The sequence below is a fragment of the Elephas maximus genome, chromosome 4 (genome assembly GCF_024166365.1).
Source record: "Elephas maximus indicus isolate mEleMax1 chromosome 4, mEleMax1 primary haplotype, whole genome shotgun sequence".
Classification (NCBI taxonomy): Eukaryota; Metazoa; Chordata; class Mammalia; order Proboscidea; family Elephantidae; genus Elephas; species Elephas maximus.
In genome coordinates this window covers 109771928-109799913 of record NC_064822.1, presented here as the reverse complement: position 1 = coordinate 109799913, position 27986 = coordinate 109771928, and the positions used below count along the sequence as shown (strand labels likewise).

General features: G+C 44.6%; 3 protein-coding genes and 1 long non-coding RNA gene across 9 annotated transcripts in view; 2 read left to right on the top strand and 2 right to left on the bottom strand.

Moving 5' to 3' along the window:
- The first annotated feature begins 4611 nt into the window (after nt 1-4611).
- Nucleotides 4612-11932, top strand: NFE2 (nuclear factor, erythroid 2). Of its 3 annotated transcripts, XM_049883342.1 has the most exons (3): nt 4612-4832; nt 9218-9388; nt 10565-11932. In XM_049883342.1, exons 2-3 carry the CDS (start codon nt 9275-9277, stop codon nt 11570-11572), a joined length of 1122 nt encoding a protein of 373 aa, XP_049739299.1. In that variant the 5' UTR covers nt 4612-4832; nt 9218-9274; the 3' UTR covers nt 11573-11932. The 3 variants fall into 3 exon arrangements, with proteins under 3 accessions (XP_049739299.1, XP_049739296.1, XP_049739297.1); XM_049883339.1 differs by lacking the exon at nt 4612-4832 and having other exon boundaries at nt 9323-9388; nt 10141-11932; XM_049883340.1 differs by lacking the exon at nt 4612-4832 and having other exon boundaries at nt 9334-9388; nt 10144-11932.
- LOC126075515 (uncharacterized) lies at nt 11831-13344 on the bottom strand. Its single transcript, XR_007517218.1, has 2 exons — nt 12927-13344; nt 11831-12047 (listed from the first exon to the last, which is right to left on the bottom strand). It is a non-coding gene; the product is annotated as an uncharacterized LOC126075515 (long non-coding RNA).
- Nucleotides 13345-15202: 1858 nt separating this feature from the next.
- HNRNPA1 (heterogeneous nuclear ribonucleoprotein A1) lies at nt 15203-21781 on the bottom strand. 3 transcript variants are annotated; one of them, XR_007517217.1, is made up of 12 exons: nt 21675-21781; nt 20985-21101; nt 20555-20701; nt 20223-20433; nt 20045-20137; nt 19871-19963; nt 19462-19536; nt 19083-19235; nt 18294-18449; nt 18051-18116; nt 15536-15630; nt 15203-15340 (listed from the first exon to the last, which is right to left on the bottom strand). XR_007517217.1 is itself a non-coding variant. In XM_049883343.1 (11 exons), the coding sequence occupies exons 1-10, from the start codon at nt 21687-21689 to the stop codon at nt 18061-18063; spliced, it is 1116 nt and encodes a 371-aa protein (XP_049739300.1). In that variant the 5' UTR covers nt 21690-21781; the 3' UTR covers nt 17483-17814; nt 18051-18060. The 3 variants fall into 3 exon arrangements, 2 of the variants coding, with proteins under 2 accessions (XP_049739300.1, XP_049739301.1); XM_049883343.1 differs by lacking the exons at nt 15203-15340; nt 15536-15630 and adding an exon at nt 17483-17814; XM_049883344.1 differs by lacking the exons at nt 15203-15340; nt 15536-15630; nt 19083-19235 and adding an exon at nt 17483-17814.
- A 573-nt stretch (nt 21782-22354) lies between these two features.
- The window catches only part of CBX5 (chromobox 5), a 36063-nt gene continuing 30431 nt past the window's right edge, over nt 22355-27986 (top strand). The window contains exon 1 of one of the 2 annotated variants that reach the window (XM_049883338.1): nt 22355-22491. The gene's annotated coding sequence lies outside the window, so the exon portion shown is untranslated. The remainder of the gene's footprint in view (nt 22492-27986) is intronic. The other variant, XM_049883334.1, reaches the window with a different exon arrangement.

Genomic DNA, 27986 nt, shown 5'->3' with positions numbered 1-27986 from the left:
TGGGGTGGCATCTGTCTGACATCTCTCCAGTCTTTAACCCTTTCAAGATTAGTGGGACACAAGATATTCCACCCACATTTTTTTTTGTGTGTGTGCTTTAAGTGAAAGTTTACAAATCAAGTCAGTCTCTCATACAAAAATTCGTATATGCCTTGCTATGTACTCCTAGTTGCTCTCCCTCTAATGAGACAGTACAGTCCTCTCTATCCTGTATTCCTCATGTCCATTCAGCAAGCCTCTGTCCCCCTCTGCCTTTTCTTCTCCCCTCCAGACAGGAGCTGCTCACATAGTCTCATGTCTCCACTTGAGCCAAGAAGCTCACTCCTCACCAGTATCATTTTCTATCCCGTAGTCTAGTCCAATCCCTGTCTGAAGATCTGACTTTGGGAATGGTTCCAGTCTTGGGCCAACAGAAGATCTGGGAACCGTGACCTCTGGCATCCCTCTAGTCTCAGTCAGACGATTAAGTCTGATCTTTTTATGAGAATTTGAGGTCTGCATCCCACTGCTCTCCTGCTCCATTAGGGATTCTCTGTTGTGTTCCCTGTCAGGGCAGTCATCGGTTGCAGCCGGGCAACATCTAGTTCTTCTGGTCTCAGGCTGATGTAGTCCCTCTCTGATTTCTTTGTCTCCTGGGCTTATAATTACCTTGTGTCTTTGGAGTTCTTCATTCTCCTTTGCTCCAGGTGGGTTGAGACCAATTGATGCATCTTAGATGGCTGCTTGCTAGCATTTAAGACCCCAGATGCCACTCACCCAAGTGGGATGCAGAATGTTTTCTTAATAGATTTTATTACGCCAGATGACCGAGATGTCCCCTGAAACCGTGGTCCCCAGACCCCCACCCCTGCTACTCTGGCCTTCGGAGCATTCGGTTTATTCTTTGTTTTTGGTTTAGTCCAGTTGTTCTGACCTTTCCTGTAATGTGTGTTGTCTTTCCCTTCACCTAAAATAGCTCTTATCTAGTATCTAATTAGTGAATACACTTCTCCTTCCCTCCCTCCCTCCCCATCCTCATAACCATCAAAGAATATTTTTTCCTGAGTTTTTCTTGAGTTCTTATAATAGTGGTCTCATACAATATTTGTCATTTTGCAACTGACTAATTTCACTCAGCATAGTGCTTTCCAGATTCCTCCATGTTATGAAATGTTTCACAGATTCATTATTGTTCTTTATCAACGTGTAGTATTCCACTGGGTGAATATACCATAATTTATTTATCCATTCATCCGTTGATGGGCACCTTGGTTGCTTCCATCTTTTTGCTATTGTAAACAGTACTGCAATAAACACAGGTGTGCATATATCTGTTCGTGTAAAGGCTCTTATTTCTTTAGGATATATTCCAAGGAGTGGGATTGCTGGATCATATGGTAGTTCTATTTCTAGCTTTTTAACAAAGCACCAAATTGATTTCCAAAGTGGTGGTACCATTTTACATTCCCATCAGCAGTGTATAAGTGTTCCAGTTCCTCCACAACCTCTCCAACATTTATTATTTTGTGGTTTTTGGATTAATGGCAGCCTTGTTGGAGTGAGATGGTATCTCGTTGTAGTTTTGATTTGCATTTCTCTAATGGCTAATGATCGTGAGCATTTTCTCATGTATCTGTTAGCTGCCTGAATGTCTTCTTTGGTGAAGTGTCTGTTCATATCCTTTACCCATTTTTAAATTGGGTTATTTGTCTTTTTGTTGTTGAGTTTTTGCAGTATCATGTAGATTTAGAGATCAGACGCTGATCAGAAATGTCATAGCTAAAAACTTTTTCCCAGTCTGTAGATAATCTTTTTACTCTTTTGGTGATGTCTTTGAACGAGCATGGGTGTTTGATTTTTAGGAGCTCCCAGTTACCTAGTTTCTCTCTGGGTGTTTATGCATTGTTAGTAAATGTTTTGTATACTGTTTATGCCACGTATTAGGGCTCCTAGCATTGTCCCTATTTTTTTCTTCCATGATCTTTATTGTTTTAGATTTTATCTTTAGGTCTTTGATCCATTTTGAGTTAGTTTTTGTACATGGTGTGAGGTGTGGGTCTTGTTTCATTTTTTTCGCAGCTGGATATCCAGTTATGCCAGCACTATTTGTTAAAAAAAAAAAAAATTTGTTAAAGAGACTGTCTTTTCCCCATTTAACTCCCACCCACTTTTTATGCCTCTAGAATTCTTCAGAAAGGGGGTGTGGTGAGAAAGGGGGTAGCCCAGTTTTAACAATTTAGCCTCAAGGTGGGAGCCTTTTGAAATGGAGCCTCATTTTTGTGTAGATTGAGCATTGTCTTAGGTGATGCCTCCCAGATATGTAAATTTTCTGAACTTTTGACAGATTTCCTTTATTTCTGTGAGACAAGCCTACTCACTCTGTTTCCCAGTTACTATATTCTTGTGAGAATGTACTTATCACAAGAATAAGCTATTGCCAGTCTTCATTAAGTCATAGTGACCATTTTCCCTCTGATGCCATTCAGTGTTTCCAGGCGTTACTGGCTCCCTGCTTTTCTAGCGTCTCAACACTTATTGCCTTTGCAATAAGGAATAGTGCATTTCAATACATTGGAACTCCTATATATTATTCTTACCCTGCATTCAATCTTAGGGCATTCAATCTTATTGGTTCCACATGTAGCTGGTGGAATGCACCCCTATAAGCAGTTCTACAGTATTCCAGGGCAGCTGTTTCTGCTTCTTAGCTGTTAGTACTGCTTTTCTTATAACAAAAAATACATAGTAGTGGTAGTTTTCCTGAGATTCAAATTCATTTAGTTTTGTTTATTTTGCCTTTAAGAACTGCTTTTGCAGTAATGAAGAATGCATTGTAGTGGTAATTTTCCTAAGATAAAAATCCCTTGGCTTTATTAATTTGGGCTGTAAGTACTGCTTTTGCAGTAAGGAAGAATGCATGTTTTGAAAAGTTTCACAAAAAATAATAAAAAGGCTAAGAAGAAGCGGACTAGAATAAAATGTACGTGCAGTCATTGCCGGGTGCCTTCGTGTTACCTCATGTTCTGCAAATTTTCAAGAAATTAGATTAAAAAAAAAAAAAACCCAATTTAATCATTAACTCATATTGGCAGGATTTACATCATCCAGGGTCCGCTGGGGATATACACAATCCCAGATAATGGGTACCAAAATTCATAACTCGTAACAAAAGTTCTGAATTGATTTTTTAATCGGCATGCCTTCATTAGTGAAAAAAGATAGTATCAACAAAAAACTCAAAGGAGAAAATAATTGGGTCTTGAAAGGGTTTTAAATGTTTCCAATTTAACTTAAACACTGTGAGATAAAAACAGAAAAAGTGTAAGTTGCAGCTGTAAGGATTGAGGCTAGACATAAGGAAGGATTTCCTTAGTGCTGAAAGCCACTAAAAGCTATGAGGAAGCAAGACTTGCCTTCTCCCCTAGTTTCTGGAGAGAACTCCTTTTGGCCTGAGGTTTGGGTCGTATGGCTTGGAGGCAAAGGGATGAATGAGTGACTTCTAGGGATACTTGTTGGCCTGACACAGAGTTCTTGTGAGTATTTAGGGATTGACCTGATATCCTACACTCTTGCCCTAGCCTGTCCAGGGTGTGTGGCTGCCATGTGACTGGGTTGCCTTTCCTGTGAGAGAGACCAGAAGGCCCCTGGAGGCCCCTTTAAGGCAGGTGAACAATCTCCCTGCTGGGTGCCCCTCCACTCAACTCCCCTTGCACACAATCTCCCTGCTGGGTGCCCCTCCACTCAACTCCCCTTGCACACAGACAGAAAATCTGGCCAAGAAAGAGGCCTTTGTCCTTGGATATCTGAGGCTGGGGGGAGGGGAGAAGGCTACAGGTGAAAGGATACATCAAAGCAGCTGCTGCCCCTCCTCCCCAAAATAGCTCTCTTACCCTTTTCCCAGAGTCCTGGTGGCTCAGTGGTTAAGAGCTCCAGCTGCTAACCAAAAGGTCAGTAGTTCAAATCCACCAGCCACTCCTTGCAAACCCTATGCGGTAGTTTTACTCTGTCCTATAGGGTCACTGGAAACCCTGGTGGTGTAGTGGTTAAGTGCTATGGCTGCTAACCAAAGGGTTGGTAGTTTGAATCCGCCAGGTGCTCCTTGGAAACTCTACTGGGCAGTTCTACTCTGTCCTATAGGGTCACTATGAGTCAGAATAGACCCCATGGGAACATTTTTTTTTTTTAAAGACTTTTCTTAAATGAACCCTGCTCCCTAAATGCTCACCTGCCTAAACAGCTGGGAACCTAGACACCTGGTTCTTATCAACAGCTGCCCTCCACCTTGCTATGACTGTTTCCCTGTCCCTAAGAGAGCCAAGGGGGCAGAGGGAAGGAGGCTACAACCTGTATAAAGTTTAGAGGTTACTTTTGAGCAGACCATCAGGTCAGGATTCGTCCTACATAGGGACGAAACGCGGACCGGCAGGGCTCCTGGGCTCAAAAGGAGGGCTCCTAGAGGCTTGGAGCAATGTGTACCCCCTCTGGCCAGGAGCAAGGTAGGGGCGGGAGTGTGGGCAGAAACCACACTGGGCTCAAGTTTCCTCTCTTGGCCAGAAGGGGCAGGAGGAGAGGAGGGCCACGGGGAAAAGGGGAGGGTTGGGGGAAGGACCAGAACTTAGGCCGATAGTTTCAAAGAGGCTCCTGCTCCTGCCCTGCCCCAGGGCTCCCCTAGTTCAGGCGCAGCCTCCACACTCAGTGCTCAGAAATGACTCGGGGGCGGGGCGCGGCTCTGCCCGGCTCTTAGAGGTAGTGAGGGATCCTCACCCAGGAGGTGTCAGCCCGGGGTCCAGCCTCCTCAGAGACGACACCCGGAGTTTCAACTCTCTCCATACCCTGCCTGGACTCTGCCACAGGTGCCCGAGGGCTGGGGTGGGAAGGGGGAATTCTTTTTTTTTTTTTTTTTTATGAGGGGTTGGCTGGGGAGGTGGAGGAGGTGAAGGGAGAAAACAACCTATTTTCAATACATTCCTAGGAGATCTGGGGCCTGGCCAGGTTGCCCCTGGTTTAGGAATTTGACATCTTTGGGAACTCCTCTGGGAAAAGTCCTAGATGGTTTCTTGAATGCTGGGATCCTTGGGGTGGGAAGCTGTAGATGGGGACCAAACAGTGGTCCCCCAGGGCCCTTAAGGAGCTGGGGAATGGCCCAGAGGAGCCTTCAACAGGCTGGCTGCTCTAGGGGAGCAGATAGACTCCCAGGCATATGGTACCATTCTCCCCTCCACCCCATGCCATAACCCTGCCCTGTCCAGCCAGCTGGGAAGGTTTGGGGGACTCTGAGGAATTGGGAATGCTGGATGCCTGGATCTCTAAAATGTGTTCATTGTAGCATGATGGGGTGGTCGGGCAAGGGTGCTGGGTTCTTGCCTTTGCCCCTTCTCTTCTCCTGACCCAGTGGCAGTAGAGATCTACTGTAACTGGAAGGGAAAGGAAGTCATCCACCCCCCAATGTAGTCCCTTCCCAACTGGAACTATTGGCAGCTTGAGAGGTAGGGGGCTGGGAAGCAGCAGAAGGGAAGGGGGAACTATAAGATGTGCTGGGGGCTGGAATTCTCTTGTCATTAGCCCCCAAAGGACTGGAGTTTGGGGTCTAGGTATGTGGTGACAGAATAGCAGAAGCTTCTCCCCCTCTATCCTGTTCCCATATACCGATCAAAGCCATGCATGCCCCGCAGGGGTTTGAATCTTGCTCTGATCAAATCTCTCCTCCCTGGTCCTACATTCTTTTTCTCTAGATGGCCTCTGAGTCCCTCTGCCTCTTTGGAGTTCTCCCTAATCTTTCTAAATAGGCTGCTCACCTGTCACTCCATACTCCAAGTTTCCTGATCCCTCCATATCCTTTCACTGCCTCTATTGACACATGGAGTGGTAGGGTAGTCTGATAAGCCTCCAAACAGGGACCCCAAAGCAGCCTGCTCTCTACCACTTTTCCTAGTCAGGAAATTAGAGTACCAGGGCAGCAGTTGAAGCTGAATGCCTTCCTCTCTCTAGCATCCTTCTCCAAATGATCCTCATACTGTATCTGTAAGCGATAAAGCTCCAGTACCCTTCTGTGGGTCCTTAGGGATTGTGATCAAGCCATTCTGGGTAGGATTGTCTGGATAAGAAGGAGGAGGATGGATGCCAGTCCCTGGAGATTGCTCCAGTCTTACCTGATCCAAGATGTTGGAAAGTAAAAGAAGGAACAGACCAATCCAGTGGGAGTAAGATAGCTGTGTGACCTCAAAGTGCAGGCTAAACAGGAAAGTGGGAACTCTTTATTGTAAAAGAAGAGAGACACTGGGAGATTTCTGTTAGATCAGCTCCTCCCAGACACGCTCCTCTTTCCCAGTACCTCCCTAGTTCCTGCACCCTCTGTGATGTTCTGTTTGATCCCATTCTGACTTCACCCTCCTTTCTGATCTATTCCACTGGCTGCCAGTCCCCTGTCCTCTTAAATGTAGTCTCCTAAGAGCCAAAGGGGAGACGCTGGTGGTGTAGTGGTTAAGTGCTACAGCTGCTAACCAAAAGGTTGGCAGTTCGAATCCACCAGAAGCTCCTCGGAAACCCTATGGGGCAATTCTACCCTGTCTTATAGGGTCACTATGAGTTGGAGTCTACTTGATGACAACAGGTTTGGTTTTGGTTTTAAGACCCAAAGGGCCCTATGCTTGGTGTGTAGATCATGACCCATCCCTGAGCATCTAGGGAAAAACAAACTGCTCCCCCTTTGACCTGGTGTGAACTTGCTACTGCACCAAAACCTGGTTGGAGCTGATCAGGAGGCTCCCCTCAACTCCCCTCCCCTGCCTTTTCCCTTCCCTTGCTCCCCTTCTAAGTTCTCAGTTCCCTCACAGGGACAGAGGGAGACTGAGCTCCTGGGCTTAATGAGAAGGGGATGATATTTAGCCTCAGAGACTGGGACAACCTGGAGCCCAGCCTTGCCTGGGTCAAAGTTTGGAAGCTAGAGGAAGCCTGGAGATCATTTACAGGACTCCTTTCTGGCTTTGTGATCTTTTCTGTGAATCCATACGTTTGGACCTGTTCATTGTTTCTCAAGGTGTTAAATGCTGATTCCTGGTACAAGTGCCTGTGGATTTGAGTCAGTAGGTCTGGGCAATCTCCAAGAATCTTTTTATAAGTACCCTGGGGGGAAAGTGGCATACACTAAAGTATGTGACTCCCTGGGGTACTTGCAGTCTACTGCCTCATATACCCGTGAGGTTCTCTAGTCTTGTCTCCATTTAACTGAAGAGACTGACAGAGGAGGCTCCAAAAATGTGAAGCAATTTACCCAAGGTCATGCATCTGGAGAGCCAGAGAATGTGGTCCCCTGCCTCCTAGGGCAGAATCTTTGTACTGCACCTTAGAGTCAGATCCAGGAAGATAGAGGGAGGGACAAAGGGGGGAGGTGAAGGACTGTGAGGCAAGAGTCAATGTCCCTGCCCCCCAACTCCGTTCTCCATTCACTTTGCCTTTGGGCAATTTCCGCCAGAACCTGGGTGGGGAGGGTGGGGTTCCGGTGTTGAAATGGCATCCTGGACAGATATAAACACCCCACCCACTCTGCATACTGGCCACCAACTCCCAGCTCTGGGGATGGCAATTTAACAAGGGGACGGGGGCAAGAGCTGGGAGATCCTCTTTCAAAAAGATAATTTGTAGTTCTCAATAGTTTTGTGGTAAATCAGAGTGGATTCCATATTAAACCGTTGTGATGCGCCATCCTTGTGGTAGTCTACGGTCATATAATTTGAGGTCATCCAGTCCTATTCAATGTCCTTCTACAAGTTCCCCCACCTACCCCAGCCTGGTTACCTTTACTTATATGGGTGGGTGGGCAAGGCTATGGGGTCTGGCCCTGAGACATCAGGAGGCCCCTTCCAAAGCTTCTGGGAATCCCTTGTGCAAGGCAAGGAGAACAGATGCAGGGAGAGTTGGGGTCAAGGGACAGAGAGGTAGAATAAGGAGAGGCACTGACAGAAGGCGAAGGCAGGGGTGAGAAGTTGCTGAGAACTTTAAGCTGTCCACGCAGAAAGGGACCTCTGAGTACAGCTTGTCCAACTCCCTCATTTTACAAATGAGGAAACAGAGGCCCAGAGAAGTGAGATGACTTGCCCAACATCACACTGCTGCTTTGTGGCAGACCTGCAGCTAGAGCCTAGATCAAAAGAAAAGGGGCTGGGTGGGAGTGGAGGATATATTCAAGGCTCTAAAGAGATATTCCCCAGAAGAGAAAAGAGACTGAGACTCCACAAAGAGAACTGATTGGTGTAGACCACAAATAAAGGCATGGAGTACAGAGACACAGAAACAGCATGGGAAGTCATCTGTAAGTCTGAAAGGCTGTATAGGAGAGTAGAGTCAGCCAGTATAGGCTTTAGACCTAACCCTTTCGTTGACCAGCTTGGGTCTCAGTTCCTGAATGGAACTTAGATGAGCTTTGTAAAAATCAATCTCATAAACTAAGGCCTATAAAACACCAGCACAATTCTTGACAAGTGCTTAATAAGTCTTTGCTATGTTTTTTTTTTTTTATATTACCTCAGAAGAGGAAAGACCCCTGGCTGTGTGGGTTGGGGAATGGTCAAGATGACCCTGCGGGGACACGGGGCAGAGGTCCAGTGTCTCCAGAGCCCATTCCTCCTCTGCTGCATGCAGCTGATAAACCTCTTATCTGGCACAGGCAGGGGAGCCCAGGACCAGGATAGGAGGCGAAGGCAGGGCTGCTATCAGCCACCAGGCCTGGGCCCTATCTCAGGGAGGGGGAAGGGCTGTCTGCTTGACTCTTCCCACAACACGCCCATTGGGGATTCCCAAGCACTCACTTTCATCTTGGGAAGAAAAGGCAGAGACTCTAAAACGGGATGAGGAAAGCATGGGTGTTCCCCTGATGTCCCAGAGGACAGGAGAAAAAAAAAGAAAAAAACCCGGAAGTTCTGACTTCTGCCCCTGGCCAATTTTGGGGAGTAAGAACTAAGGGAAAAGAGAAGGCATCTTGTCTGAAAAAAAAAAAAAAAAGGCAAAGTCCAACTGTGTTCCCAAAGGAACTGCCTGCGGCCACAGCAAGTGTGGTAGAAGTCCACCGCAGAAAAAGACCTTTCAGCTTAAAGAGTTGGTTGGGTGAGTCCAGCACAGGTGAGGGAGGGGGCTAAGCTCTCTCCTTCCCTCAGGTGAAGTTGGAGGTAACCACTCAATTGAGGGAGGACAAAGGTGCAGACCGCTAGCAGTGGAGACCCTAACCTTTTCTTCTTTGCCACAGGTTGCTGGGGGCCGTTTGGGCTTTGGAGGAACCTGAACTAGGCCCTGGGCCAGTAGGATGCCCCCTTGTCCTCCCCAGCACAGCAGGAACAGGGTGACACAGCTGCCTACTCCGGATCTGGGCGAGATGGAACTGACTTGGCAAGAGATCATGTCCATCACTGAGCTGCAGGTGAGTAGGGGTGAGGGTGGGGCAGTAGAGGAGAATTGCTGAGAAGCAAGGGCTCTGGCTGGACTGAGGCAGGGGCTAAAGGGAGCAGGGCCAGGGTCTCAAACTGAAAATGTTCCAGGCACTGGAGAAGGAAGGGCTGGAGTTTGAGGGAGATCTGAATGAGACCAGAATATCAAGCAGGGGGTAAGAGTGGTGAAGAGGGAAGGATCTGATTGAGGGGGTAGGCTCTCTCCGCAGCCACTCTGCTCACATCACTCTATCCCACCTCCTGCCCCACCTCCTTTCTCTTTCCCCAGCCTCCCCTTCTCACCTTCTCTTTCCTCCTATGCTGCCCATCATCTTCCCTGTTTTCCTCCCCCTGCCCTTAGTAGCTAGGCCCCTTTCCCTCAGGTAACAGAGCAGTAGTAGTTCAGGGGCCTCAGGAAGGGTAGTCAGACTATGCTGGGGTCCTCTCCTCTGGCTAGTTGGACAAAGGGGTGTCTGTTGGCTGAACAATGGTGCCTTTGTCCCCAGCTGGGCTGGAGCAGGGTGGCTTCCCCGAAGTGGGTTGGGGGCCCTGTTTCTAGAATGTTCTCTCCTCTTTGCTGCACCTAGGAAGGGACAGAAAGCCTGGAGAGGAGAGGGCAGAGCCTGGGCTGGCTCACCGGGGTGTTTCTTAGCTCCCAGCCCTGGTTTTGTCCCGCCCTCCTTCCTTCCCCTGCCATCACTGCCTGGCATCCTCAGGATCTGCCCCAGGCCTTCCTCCCACACAGCAGCTCCCTCTGCTGGGCACCTGGAGCAAGGCCAGGGTCTGAACTTGACCCTTGGACCCTGGATAACTCCCTGCAAGCAAGGTTCTGCGAGGTCATCTTGGATAACAGCTCCTTGTCTTCCTGAAGGAAACAAAAGAACGTGAGCCATTTTAACCCAGTAAGAATGTCTGAGGAGATTCCATAATTGTTCCAATGTAAGGTAGTCCTTTCCGAAATCTGACCTTAGTGACTTCCATTCTTAAGCTGCTTTCCTCTTGGAACAGATGCATCACAGATTTATAAGAAGCTTCTGATGATTTTTAGCAACTTTCTGTTCCCTTGTTACTGTCTCACTGGGTCTTTCGGAAGGACCCGGCCTGGGCCTGAGAAAGAGCTGGCATCTCTTCCTCAGCATGTCTCCAAACATCTTTGTCTTTCTTTGCAGGGCCTAAACACTCCAAGTGAGCCATCGTTTGAGTCCCCAGCCTCAGCCCCATACCCTGGGCCCCCACAACCCCCAGCTTACTGCCCCTGCTCAATTCACCCCGATGCTGGCTTTCCCCTTCCTCCACCACCCTATGAGCTCCCAGCACCCACATCCCATGTACAAGATTCCCCATACTCCTATGGCAACATGGCCATACCAGTCTCCAAGCCACTGACCCTCTCAGGCCTGCTCAGTGAACCCCTCTCAGACCCCTTGGCCCTCCTGGACATTGGGCTGCCTGCGGGGACTCCCAAGCCCCAAGAAGACCCAGAATCAGACTCGGGATTATCCCTCAACTATAGTGATGCTGAATCTCTTGAGCTGGAGGGGACAGAGGCTGGACGGCGGCGCAACGACTATGTAGAGATGTACCCAGTGGAGTACCCCTACTCACTTATGCCAAACTCCTTGGCCCATCCCAATTACTCCTTGCCACCTACTGAGACCCCCCTGGCCTTAGAGCCCTCCTCAGGCCCTGTGCGGGCCAAGCCTACTGCACGGGGAGAGGCAGGGAGCCGGGATGAGCGTAGGGCCCTGGCCATGAAGATCCCCTTTCCCACGGACAAGATTGTCAACTTGCCGGTAGATGACTTTAATGAGTTGTTGGCACGGTACCCACTGACTGAGAGCCAGCTGGCACTAGTCAGGGACATCCGACGGCGGGGCAAGAACAAGGTGGCCGCCCAAAACTGCCGCAAGAGAAAGCTGGAGACCATCGTGCAGCTGGAGCGGGAACTGGAGCGGCTGGGCAGTGAGCGGGAGAGGCTTCTTCGGGCCCGTGGGGAGGCAGACCGGACGCTGGAGGCCATGCGCCAACAGCTGACCCAGCTGTATCAGGACATTTTCCAGCACCTGCGGGATGGAGCAGGCAACAGCTACTCCCCTGAGGAGTATGCATTGCAACAGGCTGCTGATGGGGCCATTTTCCTGGTGCCCCGGGGAACCAAGACGGAGGCCACAGACTGACCTGACCCAGAAGGGTGGGACTGGTAATGAGGATTTCTTTCATTCTCCTCTGATAAAGGTACTCTCTAACCCTGAGCCTGGAAGAAACTGAGTTTTCTAGACTAGAGTGGACAATGGGCACACCTGGCATTTAGAGGCTCTAGGGTGTGTTCTCATAGACTCATAGCGACCCCTATAGGGTCGCTATGAGTCGGAATCAACTTGATGGCACTGGGTTTGTTTTTTTGTTTAGGGTGTGTTCACCTTGAGGCCAGTATGTGAGGGGAGGCTGGAAACGCTCTTCTGTGACTCAGTTTCCCAGGTTTCCATCCTCCAGGTCTTGTCTAACATTTGGTCTATAAAGTGCTCTGCAGAAATATACTTCCGTGTGTCTTTCTTCTCTAGGGAGGGTGATGAAGCTGAGCACCCCTTGGAGTTTACTGCTTGTTGGGGTGGGAAGGGATCCTGCCAAGCTCATGTCTCTCACCTGTGAGCTCTGTTTGGGAGAAAGAGAGGGGGTGTCAAATGAGGAGAGAAGTACACACAAAGTTTGGCCTCAAGCGGTATGAAGCTCTGTCACTTTCATCTCCCTTTTCAGAGCCAAGGAGAATGATCTAAGGAACCCCACACTCCCTGGTGGTCCCCTATTTATAAAGCTAGGAGAGTTGCCAAAGCTGGGTACACTCTCTGCAAGGGCTCTGGGGTTTAGGTTTGCTCCTCTCAATTCTTAGAGCACAAGAAAGTCTAGAATGCCTTTCATCTGTTCTTACCCTCCCCACTTTTCTAACACTTTCTCAGAAGACTGAGTGAGCTGCTCTGGATTGAAATGAGAATTTGATCAGAAACCAAGTTTCTGAGGATTTCACACCCAGGCCTTGGTGAAACCGGCTTCACAATGGAGTATAATATCCATTCCTGTGAAGTTTTCTCTCTGGTTACGTTGGACAAACACTACCTAATTCTTGCTTTGAACTCCCTTTTCTAGATCCTTGAAGATGTGCCTTTTATTAATTTGGAAAGAGAATACAATTGATTTGGATTGCTTAGTCATATCAATCAAAATCAATTCTCCCTGATACCACACCTCCTCCTTGCTTGGAGTTGGGTGGTTTCCAATCTTCCCAATCACTGAACCTCTTCAGAGTATTTTACTTCTACGTTTCTATTCAATTTTACTAGCTCCATTGTAGCAGGGAAACCTTACTTCAAAGTTTCTTGATAGAGACATCACAGATGTTGAGACCAAAAAGCATAGAAATGATTAAGGGAGATGTGATATCTCCACATCTGCAAATTCTGAAAACACACGGTCTGGGTTTAATAGGAACTTGAAGTTTCTAGTAGATTTGAAGACTTCAATGTTCAGGCAACTTACCAACTTATGTTCTCTCAAAAATTCAAAATGTGGGATCATGCTGTGAAGGATAGCACTTGGGACCAGCAGTTCAGAAATTATTAGTTCATCTCACCTAAGGGACATCAGATACTCAGGGTTGATTTTTATTGTAACCAAGCTCACAATGGGTTGTAATTCAAAGGCAAATTTAGGCATTCATTCAACAAATATTGAGTAAGCTGTAGTTAGCTATTTTAATAATTAGAGATACAGTGAAGAGGAGAAACAATGCCCTGTTCTCATGGAGATCACATTTATATACAGGTAGTCCCCAACTTGTTCCATTCTGATGACTCAGTCATTAAGTCGAATAGCTCAGTTTTTTTGGCATTCATTATTGCCTTTTATTATCAGTATCTTTACAAATCATAACATTGAACATCTTCAAGTGAACATCTGAGAATAACAGCAAATTACATTCTGCTACATTGTATATGGTATACACTACTAAATATAAGATATAAAAAAAATCCTGAGTGTGGTTCACCATAAACACATCTTAAGCTGGGGACTACGTGTACCACACGCACAATCTGGCCTAGCTGTAGTTTGATATGCACTGACCTAAAACAAAAAGTAGAACATGGCTTTAGAGCCAGAGGGACCTGGGTTTTGTGATCCAGTGGTTGCTGAAACTTAGACAAGTCTATTTCCTTATGTATAAAATATAGAATTTTCCTTTAGTAATCTTAAGTGTAAGCAGCCCTGGTGGTACAGTGCTTAAGCACTCTGCTAACCAAAAGGTCAGTGGTTCAAAACCACAGGGGATATGGCAGTCTACTTCAGTAAAGATTAGTCATTGCCTTCAGGCTAATTCTGACTCAGTGACCCAATAGAGCAGAAGTACCCCATAGGGTTTCCAAGGCTGTAATCTTTACAGGAGAAAACCACCAAACCTTTCTCCTGCTGAGCAGCTGGTGGGTTCAAACTGCCTACCTTTTGGTTAGCAGCCAAGTGCTTGCTTAACCACTGCACCACCAGGGCTTCTCCCTGTAAAGACTATACAGCTTTGAAAACTCCATGGGGCAGTTCTGTCCTATAAGGTCAGAGTCAGAATCCACCCAAGCCAACAGGTTTTTTTGTGTAAAGCATGAAGTATAGGGAGTGTAACTGGATAGTAACAAACTTCCAAGTTTCAGAAAACTCATGCAGTCATCTGTTAACATGCTCAGTTGGTAACTGAAAGGATGAAGGCTTGAGTACACCCAGAGGAGCCTCAGGAGAAAGGCCTGGCAATGCACTTTAAATTCAACCTACACAGCACAGGTCTACTTTGATACACAAGCAGGACACCATGAGTAGGAAGTGGCTCAAGGGCAACTGGTGTTTGGTGGCTTAGAGTTGCTCTATCCCTCCAAAAAGCCTAGATTGCCCAAAATAGAAGCCTCTTGTAAAAAACATTAACAGTTAAAATCGTAGATTCTTATCAGAATCCCAGCATTAAGACTGCTGTTTCCTGATACCTAAGGGAAGCAACTTCTTGAAATCTTGAATGAGCAACACCAGTCTTCACCAAGATCTCTGTAGCAAACTTGTTGGAAACATGTAAGACCCGAGATCCCTGAAATCACTCAAGTGGTATATGGGGCTCATGAACAACATAATCCTATACAGGGGGTATGTCACATTAGCATAGAGGCAAATCTGCCCCCCGCCCCGACCCCTTATAATCACAAGAGAACCTAGCTTTTGCTAGTTTAAAATTGAGGCTGGATGACCCTTTCTTGAAGGTGGTAAGCAACTGCATTTAAAATGATTACCTTAGAGAAACTAAGGTTTCTCTTCTACAGTCCGCTCATCCCCTTAAGGCTCTGAAACAGCTGGCCAATAAATACAGTTTGTTCACTATGATGAGACCCATTATACCCCTCCAGAACTTAACAGCTTATAAGCAAAACTCCCAGAAGAGACTCACTGACGCTCAATGACAGCTGTTAGCTTGTTTTATAACTTGTTCTTCCATTGCCAGGGGAGCTAACAAAGTAACATGCTCAAGTGGAGCAAGACAGTTAACGGCTTACTTATACTGGGCCAAGGTCCTCCTACAGTTGGAGCTGGTTTCCCTACTTTCACTAAAACCATGATGTGCGATGGGACAAACTAATTTTAAGGCTCCAAAGAAGCACCAGTAAGGAGTAGGGGCACAGGGGCTTTGACTGTTAAACAAGACTAATTATCATGCCCAAACTTGAAATGGGAAATAATGTGCAGCATCTCATTTGCCATAAACAGAAAAAAGAGAAACAGACATGGAACAAAATTGAAGGCAATTTATTAAAAATCCATTCACAAAACTGAATGACTTCAACTGCATAGCAGCTAACATGAACTGCATGGCAGTGAGAATGAAGGGCACAGTAGCTCAGATAAAGGCTGTCCTCACAAGGATGTTCCTGCAAAAGGAGAAAATGTCATTAAGCACTTACATAAGCAGAGCTAAGGAATTCCACAACTCCATTCTCTTTCCTGGAAATATAGTTTTACTATACGACCAGATTATGAAAGCATTCTTGGTTCTGAAAGGCAGTTTGCCATTCTTACTTCACACTATGGAAGTACTGAGATTAAAAAAAAAAAACAAAACTTACCTTTTAGCTTGGACAGAAGAGATTACTGGGGTTTTATTTTTTGCTTTTTTTTTTTTTTTTAATAGAGCCGAAAGCCTGCAGTAGCAGATTCTTCCCTAGAAAAGTAGACAACCTTTAGAACTAGCTTTTTTTCTGGACCAAATCCCATCTCAAGCTAAATCCTCCCCCTCCCATTAATGGCCCACCCACCCTCCCATAATCATTTTGGGGAAAAGATCGTAATGCATTACTTTGAGCCGTTATTTTAAGAGGTAAAAGGAAAGTAAAAATCAAAATTAAAGGGTAAAAATATATCACAGTGTAAGTAATTTAATTACAGTAGAAATAATTTAAGTGCTCACTTCTTTCAATTGAGAGCCAGCAAGACTAGGGCATTGATTTACAGTTCATCTCCAGAAAAACCAAGTTCAGCTTAACCGGACTAGTTTTTTTTTTGGCTCAATATAGTAAGAAGCATTTAACAGAAAATTGGATTTTAGATAACTATATGGATGTAAGTAAAATCTGTTCTTACCTACCAGCATAGCAATAAAACCTTTCCTTCTGGTTCTGACTGCTAGTCCTAAGAGTCAGGTGTGTGCCTTACTCTTGTCTGCCTCCTTCCTTGCGATGGTCACTGAAACTTCACTCCCTCCTAGCTTTCATGGAGCGAGCCGTGCCTGCCCCTGGCTTATCTGTACTTCACATACCACAAGTGTCTACTCTCAGCTGTAGAGTGTCTGAGCTCGGAGCCATTCGCGCTATTACTTGCTAGCAGTTCCTAGTAGCTGAACATCTCTCCTGGATCTTTAAAGGCATTGTCAGGAGTCCTGAGGTATCTGCAAACTCCCTCAACAGTTAAGGTTTCACCTGCTATTGCAAACTCAGCCAATACCAAACCCACGGAACTATCATCCATGCTTCCCCCCCATCCACCACCTCCCACCCCCCCTCCACCCTCCTCCCCAAACTTTAAGCAACACACCCATGGGATGAAATACACAGTCCTATTGATTGACAAGCTCTATTACTACTAGGTACAATGGCACTGAAATTGAGAGGGCACCAAAATGAAGGTTCAGAAGAACCTACGTACAAATAACAATTATCGGATATTAAGTAACCAATCGAAGATTTAAGAATCATTTTCTATACAATTAACACTTCAAGATGGTTGTGTGCTCCTGTGCCATATTTAAAGGAAAACTGCAGTTAAGACAAATTTATATGGCTAACAACTATGTTCTTTACCGTTACTAATTTTTTAAACTTCCAGCGAACTGTGCTTAATCTATACAAAGATTCACCCAACCACAACCCAGTAAAAAAAAAACTGCAGTTTTCCTTTAATGTAAACCTATTTCTTAATGTTGAGAATAAAATTTGGTACTGGTCTTATTCTAAAAAGGTCTCTCCCAATGCTTCTAATCTGTGGACTTAAGGGGTAGCCATTAGCCAGCTGGTCTCTATTCTCTGGCAGAGTTTTGAACGAGAATTTGGAAGGGCATTCAACATTGCTCAGGGATAGTGGGTAGGGTACGTCCAAATCTCTGCCAGTCCCAAATCCATACAGTTGTCATATCATTCAAGATATTAAATCGTTTATTGATTACACACGATAATGGATACATAAGTTTCAATCCCATCTAGTTTTGTCTGGTACCGTTATTCAATTTAGATATATTGCATAGGATGTGCCAACAATCATTTTTATAACCAAATAAATCCCATAATTTTGCTTGGGTGACCACTGTAATGGTGAACTCCAGGTCACAACTCAATAACCGTCAGTTCAACTACACCAAGGTTTCTGAAGACAATGGCTTCGCTCTGCCCCCAAGCAGTCTTCTAAGGTTGTAAATAAATATTGAATGGAACCTGGCATCACCCTGAAGGAATTCTAAACTTCACACTGTCGGGCCAGTTTATCAAGATGGCTTCAGAGTAGACTAACTTTACACAGCACACTTAAAAAAAGACACATTTATTCAGCGTCATGATCAGACTATTACATTTAGCAATCAACAGCATGGGTGAAAAAAAAAAAATCTACATTAAAACCCTTTGTTGGAATGCTTTACACTTTCCACAGAACAGAAACTAAAATAACCTGTTATACAATTAGTCACAAATACAGTCCTCGAGTTTTTTGCCCATACACATGAGTATTGTCTAAAACATGTCTTCTTTGTAGCAGCTAGGCCCTGCCACCACTGTGCTTGGCTGAGTTCACAAATCTGTTGTAACCTGTAGCTTCCCTGTCACTTCTCTGGCTCTCCTCTCCTGCTAAGCTTTGTTTCCTGTTGAACAATATGGAATAAAGTTGTTAATCTAAACATATTAAGACTCAAGACTACAATCCAATAGCAAGTTGTTTCCCACAAATTTTGCTATTCTGAATATTAACTTAATATCCATCCACAATTTTACTGCAATTATATTAACTATGTTGCAATGCTCAGCTACATTAGGGTTACTGGGTTCATTTGCAATTATAAAAAAAATTAAGTCAAAACACGAAAAGGTGCTTACTTACCTGGCAGTCATTAAAACCTCCTGCCACTGCCATAGCTACTGCTGCTGCTTGAACCGCCATAGCCACCTAAAAATGAAATTTAAGCTCTAATTTTCTCTCATTTGAGACAATGATACATACGGTAAATCACAAGTTCAAGAGAACATTTAAAAATGGCCCTTGCCTAACTTTGCAAGGGAAGTGCTCCCTTTACCAGTGTACTAACTATAGCTACAATTAGCCAATATTACACATACACAATACCTTGGTTTCGTGGTTTGGCAAAGTATTGACCTCCACCACCATAAGGGCCAGAGCTTCTGCCTCCAAAGTTTCCACCCTTCATGGGTCCAAAATTTGAAGACTGATTGTTGTAACTGCCAAAATCATTGTAGCTTCCGCCACCTCCAAAATTGCTTCCTAGGAAGGGAAAGAGGGCCTTTGTCTGTTACTTGGAGGAAGATCACAGTTCCCAGTTCTGTTAGTGTTTACAAGTGAAAAAGGCTGTTTTGACATTTGCTTGCCTTCCTCCCAAAGGGTGGCTCCACCCAAAAGGTGGCTCCAGTAATTGGTAATTCTTCCATTTCCATCTTGTCTAGGCAAAGCATTATGTCGAACAATCCAGCAGCTTGATTATCAACCCAAATCGCCGTAAGATTGAGTGTCAAAAGTTTTAAAGCACAAATTTTAAGAACTTTGTTTCTAGCCTTGAAGGCTTTCTTTTTTTTTTCTTTTCACCTAGGACCACTGCAGACAAGTTTCTTGGATATATCAACTAAGTGCCTAAGATCCCAACAGAATAGTTAAGATGCTAAATCCTGCAACGGAGGCTAATCTAACCCCAAATGAAGACACCACTATCCACTTACTCATCTTTTTGGGAGTGAGGCGGCCCCAGCTTGAAGCTAGGAGGTAGCACAGCAAGTCCATTTACTTTTGAATACCATGCACTGTAACACATAATGCTTCTAAGAGCATCAAGCCCCAAAATAATGGGCAAACTAAGGCTAGTCTAAGCTATCACACCAAAGACTTGGATCACTGGATACCTACCACTACCACCGCCAAAGCCGCCTCCGCCTCCTCCGTTGTTATAGCTGCCACTCCCGCCATAGCCACTGCCCTGGTTTCCATAACCCTGTCCACCACTTCCATAGCCTCTGCTTCCTCCAGAGTAACCAGGACCGCCTCCTCCTCCATAACCACCTACAAGAATACAATTCTTCTCAATAAGACAAAAGTATTCAATGATCAGTATCTGTGCAAGCGCAATGGCTAAAGCCTGCTCACAGCATGCATATTATGGTGAGAATTGAGCTTCCCATGCACTAATTTTAGTCTCTACTAATCTACTCTAAGGATAACGGAAGACTGCCTGCATGTTCCTTATACATATAAAAAACCCACAAATGAACCAAAAAACCATACTCACCGTCATTACCAAATCCGTTATAACCGTCCCCACTGCCTCCATATCCACCACCACCACGGCTGCCACCAAAGCCACCTGAAAAAAGTTAAATTTTAAACGGCAGCCTTTGTTTTGTAAAACAAATCGCCAATCAGTGATTTCACTCATTACCCAGAAGAACTTTTAAAAATAAAACGGGTCTAGTGGTTAAGCACTTTGCAGCAGCAGTTGGAATCCACCAGCCTGCTTTTGTGAAACATTTAGTCTCGGAAACCCCACGGGGCATCTCTACTGACCCATAGGCGTTAGAAGAATAGTACTGAACTTGATAGCAGTAGCTCTTTAGTTACATATTATCATAGATTGCAAAATGGGTGTTAACCTGGGGTAACTAAACTACAAGTTTACTGGAAACTACAATCACACATACCACGCCCACTGAAGTTTCCTCCACGACCAAAGTTGTCATTCCCACCAAAACCACCTCCACGGCCGCCACCAAAGTTTCCAGAACCACTTCGACCTTAAGAAATTAATCATGTCAGACCATACAAACTGGATTACTCACTATTACCCTTAAGGTTTAACTGAGCAACAAACACACCTCTTTGGCTGGATGAAGCACTGGCCATCTCTTGCTTTGACAGGGCTTTCCTTACTTCACAGTTGTGTCCATTCACAGTATGGTATTTCTGAACTAAAAAATGAAAACAAAACCTTAAGGTTCCAAATACCAGGTGAATTTTAGAATCCTTAGTAAGCTCCAGTCATCTAATACTTACTGACAATCTTATCTACGGAGTCATGGTCATCGAAAGTAACAAAAGCAAAGCCCCTCTTCTTGCCACTGCCTCGGTCCGTCATGATTTCAATCACTTCAATTTTCCCATACTGCTCAAAATAATCTCTTAGATGATGTTCTTCAGTGTCTTCTTTAATGCCACCAACAAAGATCTTTTTCACAGTTAAGTGGGCACCTGGTCTTTGAGAGTCCTTAATAGGAAAAACACCACTTAATTATTTAGCAAAAGCTACCCCCAAATTGAGAACATGAAATTAAAAACTAAAACCCACTTAGTGGCACATTTCCAAATAGCTAAAAGAGAAAACTTACTTCTCGTGAGACAGCCCTCTTTGGTTCCACAACTCTTCCGTCTACTTTGTGTGGCCTTGCATTCATGGCTGCATCCACCTCCTCCACAGTAGAATAAGTAACAAACCCAAAGCCTCTGGAGCGCTTGGTGTTTGGATCTCTCATTACCTGAAAAATTTAATTCACTTAGCACATGCTAAGATCCCAGAAGCTATCATCACTCCTACGTTAAGCAAGAAAACGGAAAACTTTATAGTAGGGTAACTACAAAGCCCTCTAAGTTCTCAGTACTGCTTGTGGGGAGTCGAGACCCTATAAGAACACCTGAAGAATCAAACCATTAACAAAATCATACCTTCCAAACTACAATCCTATCAACAATCTTTACATTCAAACACGAACTACGGAAATAACAAGCCAAGGCGGTCTTACTACTACCCTTTTGTCTTACCACACAGTCCGTGAGCGTCCCCCATTGCTCAAAATGGCTCCTCAAACTCTCATCCGTTGTTTCAAAGCTCAAACCTCCGATGAAGAGTTTCCGCAGCTGTTCGGGCTCCTTAGGAGACTAATGGTGGAAAACAGGTGTTAAGTTAGGCTATAAAACGATACTCAGTTTCCCGTTCAGACACATAAAACTAGGCAACAACGTACATAGCATTTATTGTTCCTTCTGGCTGCTCCAAGCCACGTGCTTCTCCCTATCAGGGGTGGCGCTGTGTTGAGTCTGCAATATCCGCGAGAGCTCAAGCTCAAGCGCATGCGCCCCTACGCGCTTTAAAACGCACGCGCAACAATAGGACTTGGCGGGAGGAGTATGTCGCCAACCTAATACTAGAAACTTTAAAAAAACAAACAAACAAACAAACTTGCCCATGCAATCAAGGGAAAAAACAGATCAATCGTGACGTAGAGTTCTGCCGGACTTAACCAGAGCCTGGCCTGATAACGAATGGTTGCCGGATGGCGGCCTCATGGCGACGACGAGGACAAAATGGCGACTCCAACTTTGGGAGGGGTAAGCCCTGGCAGCGGCCGAAGGAACTGCCGCATGGGCTAATTCGAGCGATGAAACGAAGCCGAAATCTACGGAACTCACGAAGGGAAGAGGAACAAAATGAAGTTGATAAGGGTAGCTTACCTCTGACTTAGACATGACGGTAGTAAGAAGAGGTTACTTAACGATGTTCCCTCGGCGGCGTCCACAAGCAGAAAGGAGTAACCTACCGCACGTATCTGCCAGCCTACCTACGGCCTCTCTTTTTTATCCCGCCTCCTCGCTGTCGGCATTGGTAGACACCGCCCCTTCTTAGTTCTGATTGGACATTTGAAATAGCTTCCTCCTACTATTGGTCTATGGTGCCGCACTGCTATGAAACGTCATCCGTTTGGGCGGTCTACGCAGTGTCCACCCCTTGTAGTTCATTGGTTACTGAGTCGTGATGTCTTAACTAGTCTGATTGGCTAGCGGACCTATCATTCATATTTGAAGGTACTTAAGCGTATTTAAACTTTTGGACGCTCCACTCTTCAAATATTACATTCAATTCCTTTTCAAAGCACGCTTACTTTTGTGCGTTAGATAAGAATTTAGACTGTTACAAAATCTTTCGGGTGGGAGGGGTGAAGACTACCTACACAGCGCATGTTAAAAAAAAAAAAAAATACGGTGAGTTTACGCAGGCGCACTAAGAAGTTCCAGCTGCCACTTGGAACATGTGAAATGGCGGTGGGAGAGGCGGTGAACCTACGGCGCCTGCGTACTGGCGGGAGATGCGCAGGCGTAATGGGCGGAGAAAGGGTCCGGTCTCAGGATTGGTCGCGCAGGCGCAGGGAAAGATCCGTTTTGGCGGGCGGCTGGCGTTGCGCAGAAGGCGGCGGCAGCGGTGGCTTGTGGTCCGGCCTCGCCACAGAGGAACAGGAAAGACGTTAGCCTGAGTGATCACTCTCGATCGCTGGTAAGTGCCAGACAATCTTGCCTACCCGTACGAGGTCTTAAATGGATTTCAGCTGGGCCCGTTATTGTGTGAAATGAATGGACCGCGAGGTGGGGGATAGCGGAGGGGGAGCGGCGATTTGGCCCAACCAATAGAAGAGTAGGGGGCGGGATGTTTTAATCTATGTGGCTTCGTCGGAGCTGTACAACCCAAGCGTGTGACTGGCGAGGTTATAGGCCAATTGGGTCTGCCTTCAGCCACCGACTGATAGGTCCTTGGGCCTTCGGAATGTGGGGGGCGGGTTTTCCCCTCCTGAGTAGCGGCTTACTGAACCAATGAGCACGAAGCGCGCGATAGGTTGGGCTCCATCCGAGAAGCGGGGATCGGACCCCAGTTGGGAATGCGGGAGTCGGGCGGTAAATGGATGGACCAAATCTGAAGCCAGTAGGCAAATCGTCCAATCAGCGCTCCAAGAGAAGGAGTCTTACATTTGGGGTTGTAAGGAGGGGAATTCAAAGCCTGTGACGGTGTGTGGGAGTGGATATTTTATCCACAATGACTTCTGTAACGGCGCCTTGAGCCTCCATCCCATACACCTCCCTGGTAGGAAAGCCTTGAATTTGGCATTTTTTCCCACATCGGTACATCCCACCATCCATCACACTAGGTTTTGTGGGAAGCAGGAGAGAAATTTTGATTTGGGCAACTAGCTTCTTTAGATGACTGTTAAAACGAACGGGAAACTTCTGTACGCTGTCCTGGACAGGCATCAGAGGAAAATCTAAATTATGCACGTTTCTATGGACAAATAGATTTGTCTGTAAATACACAGAAAAAGTTGTGGAAAGGTACACAGCAAAGTGTTACTTCCAGGGATATAGTGGGATGGAGGTGGGTTGGGTTGGTCAGTGGGCACTTAGATCTTAATTGTAATATTTAAATCTTTGGAGGGATAATTGTGATTAAGATTAAATGAAAAATAAAGGTAGCTCTTTTTGTGTTTCCAATTGTAATTCAGGTACTTCTCACCACTTCTTTCCTTCTTACACCTCTAAAGAGTCTTGTTTTTCCTTTAAGAACTAAGGTGAGTCTTTTTGTTTTTAGAGGTAAGCGCTCTGATTTTAGTTTTTTTTAATATATTTTATTGTTGTGAATATGTATAGCAAAACATACCCCGATTCCACAGTTTCTGCATGTACAATTTAGTGACATCGGTTACATTCCTCTAGTTGTGCAACTTGTTCTCACGCCCCTTCTTTGAGTTGTTCCTCTCTCAACATAAATTCACTGCATCCTAAGGTTTTTATCTAATCTTTTAAGTTGCTGTTGTCACTTTGATCCCATATAGGTGATTCTTAACAGGGCATAATGCTCAAGGCAGACCTTTATCTGAAGTGATTCTTGGTGTGAAAATAATAGGTAACTTTTTTTGAGGACTTAGTATGTGCTAAGCACTTTACAAGCTTTTTCTATGTCTCCGATGCCTATATTTTGGAAACCCTGCTGGCGTAGTGGTTAGAAGCTACAGCTGCTAACCAAAAAGTCAGCAGTTCAAATCCACTAGGCACTCCTTGGAAACTCTATGGGGTGGTTTTACTCTGTTCTATAGGATCACACTAGTTTTTTTTTTTTTTTTTTAATAGGATCACAGGATTGTTATGAGTCAGAATCGACTTGACAGCAAGGGGTTTGGTTAATGCCTATATCTTAGTCTCTGAGGAATTTTTGTCCCTATATCCTTTTTTTTCTTCCCACACTTTTAAAGATTTTTAGTCTCTCTTTGTTATTCCTTTGACGATGTCTGAATATGGAGAAGAAGGAAGCTGCTTAAGGAGGGTTATATTTAGGTGTTGGGGACAGGAAGACCCATACATCACCTGGATACCTCATTGCCTATTCATTATATTTTCTTCTAGTTTTTTTTTTTTTTTTTAAACAGGACCCATCTATGAAGCAATGTTTATTCCAGGATGTTTTGGAAAAATATATAAATTTTCATTACATATTGGCTGTATCAGACTCTTTACTGCTTTATTATTCACTGATTTATTTAAGTCGAGAGAAAAATACTAGGTAGTGTATGGTGATAAACTTGACTGCATATGAGGTACACTTTAGATACTTTTCCTACTTACTGCTCCCCCAAAATGAAAAATTATTTTCCTTGAACTCATAATGAACAGAGATTTCACATTCTCTGGCACTTGCAAAACAACAAAGTTATAATTCTATCTGTAGATATGGTACGATGCAGTTGCTTAGCTTGTAAGAACTGAAGTGAGCTGAGTTTAGGGTGTTTGTCCCCAATTTATTTAGGTTTAGAAAGAGTACAATCTTGACCTAAAACAGGGTTTCTCAACCTTAGCACTATTGACATTTTGATCTGGATGATTCTTTATTGTGGGGGGGCTGTCCTGCGCGTGCCCTGGTAACGCAGTGGTTACGAGCTCAGCTGCCAACCAAGAGGTTGGCGGTTCAAACCCACCAGCCGCTTCATGGCAGTCTGTTTCTTCAAAGGTTACAGCCTTGGAAACCGTGTGGGCAATTCTAGTCTGTCCTATTGGGTCATAATGACTCAATGCCAACAGGTTTGTTGTTGTGTGTTTTTTTTCCGACCTGTGTATTGTAGAATGTTCAGCAGCATCTTTGGCTTCTATCCACTAGATGCCAGTAGCAAGTCACCTATGCTCCTCCCCACCCCCAGTTCTGACCACCAAAATTTCTCCAGACCTTGCCAGATGTGATGGGGAGGGGGCAAAATCTCCACCAGTGTTGAAAACTGTTGTTCTAAAATGAGAGATGCTGGAGTTGATTATCTCTTCAAAATATTTTATTTTACCCACTCAAAATTAAAGAAGGGAGCAGATGAAGTGTTTAGGGAGTGGCTTAAGTTTTCACTATTGCTTTCAATACAAACATATTGACTGCATCTTGTATTGGCTTCCCAAAATAATTACAAATATGTTTTTGAAGAAGGTAGATTTTGCTTCAGAGGCTTCTTGCATTTTCATCTGATTTAGCTCTCTTTCCTTTCCTGGGATTCTTTTGGATCAATGTCTCAAACTTTTTTGACTTAGACCCTCAGTAAGAAATACATTTTGCACTGACCCTGTACACAGATTGAAGAAAGTTTCAGTAAACAACTACATGCGCAAAGCACTCTGATATTTTCTCATCTGCAATCTAGTATTTCATTTTCTAAACGCAGGTCAGTTTCCACCGAACTGATTTCACAGCCTACCACTGTACAGACTCACAGTTCTAGGAAAAACGAAAACACTGAACTTAAGAATACAAAATTGTGCCACCTTATATATTCTCCGAGGGGATTACGCTCTCTCTAGCCCCAGGTACTCAGATTTATACACAGTTTCATCTCGATCCCCTCAATTGATGTATTTATTGGTGTATTTTGCTTTGAAAGATTACAGAACCTTTTTCCATGGTACATGAGTAAAAATTGCCTGTTTTATTGTGAATTCACTTCCAGTATGATAGTTAATACATCTGATGGACATTTGTCTTTGGTGGGGAAATTTAAATGGCTAATTTAAAGAGTTGAGCCTGTATTAGAAAAGTTAGATTTAAAGCACTTGTGCTTAGAATTTAGAGTCGTACTGTTGCAGCAAAACCTAAAGAATTGTTTACTAAAAGGGAAAATCACATGTCTTCACTGGTCTGTCTGAAAAGTAACCTGGAATTTTCTTAGTAGGAGAACAGCAGGATGATAGCTGGGAAATAGAAGGAACATACATTTGAAGTGACTGGAGTTAAATGTTTAGGAAAATTCTGGAGACTCAGGGCCCTTAAAAGTAGCTCTAGAAAAGAGAAAAAGGTATCCAGGATACAGAGGCTTCTGACAAAGACTAATGTTTTTGTTGAGGAGTTAAATTTAACCATGTAGCATGATTTCCATGTTTTGTTGGAATGACCTGTTTAATAACGCCCCACTGTTAAAGCATTTTAGGTTTTGTTGATCCTTTTATTTGGTCTGTTTTTAAGCTGTGCTGTGGGTATTGATTTTAAAAGTTATACGTGACAGTGGGAGATATCACCTGTAACTGATTCTGTATGGCTACTATTTACGCATTGTTATCCATGAACTTGGACTCTGGGCAATCATCTTTTTTCCCTGACATAAACTTTGATTTCCCTTCCCTGCTTATAAAGGATGGCTTTTATTGATAACTGTACCAATGGGAAGGAGTCCAGGTCATCCTGAGAAGAGCTGGCTTGCACAGAGTCCAAGATACAGATTTGTTGGATTTCTGTAAGCCATTTGAAGCCACGGATTCATTTCTGATGACAACTTTACACTTGTGTTGGCAGAACACCCACAGTGACAACTGCTGCCTATGTTTAGTCTGTCCAGGAGCTCTACCAGTGAGCGTGTTTAGGGAAAAACCTACACTGTTCTTGTTCACAGCTATGTAAATATTAGACCTATTTGAGTTTCTCTTAGGTCTGCCAATTTTTTTTTTTTCCAAACTGCGCCTGTAATTGCCTCAGTTTACCCTTTGGAATGAGGGAGTGAACATTTTGGGCATTCTTTGCATCGCTTGAAGCACAGTTCTTTTCAAATCAGTAATTAACGTTATGTATGTCCAGTTTTGTGATTTTTTCAATTTCCCTGTGTATTAGTTTCCTGTAGCTTTTATGACAAATTATCCCAGATTTGGTGGTTTAAAACAAGAGGAATTTATTCTCTCATAGTTCTGAAAGCCAGGAAAGTCTGAAATAAAGGCTGTGGCAGGACTGAACTCCTCTGGAGGCTCTATGGGGAAATCCGTTCCTTGTCTCTTCCTGCTCCCGGTTGCTATCAGCATTTCTTGGCTTGTGGCCACATCTCACTGTGTTCTGTCTTAACGTCTCCTCCACTGAATATCTCAAAACTCTCTCTGTCCCTGCCTTATAAGATACGTGTGATTTAGGGCCCACCTGCAAATCCAGGATAAACTCCTCTCAAGATCCTTAACTTAATCACATCTTTTGTCATACAGTATTCACAAGTTTGGGAAGTTAGGATATGGACATATCTTTTTGGGGGGCTACCATCCAGCCCATTACATTCTCATTTCCTAACTCCTGTTCAAATAAATTTGACCTGAAAATGTTTAAAAAGGTTGTTTAAAAATGAAGGAGAGGCAACTGAAAAGGGGGGGAGAATAGGCTCAGGAAACCTGGGTTCTCTTCCCCCTTCTGCCATTAACTAGAAGTGTAGATTTGGGTGAGCCATTTGGCCTTTTTGGTCTTTATTTTCTCCAGTTTATATGGAGGAGTTGGATACCAGCCAGTTGCTGTCAAGTTGATTCATGGTGATCCTATGTGTGTCAGAGTAGAACTGTTCCACTGGGCTTTCAATGACTGATTTTTTCAGAAGCAGATCACCAGGCTTTTCTTCTGAGGCACTTCCAGGTAGATTCAAACCTCCAACCTTTCAGTTAGCAGCTGAGCACATTAACCATTTATACCACCAGGTGATAGATAATAGTGTTCTAGACTTAAAATTTTTGTGG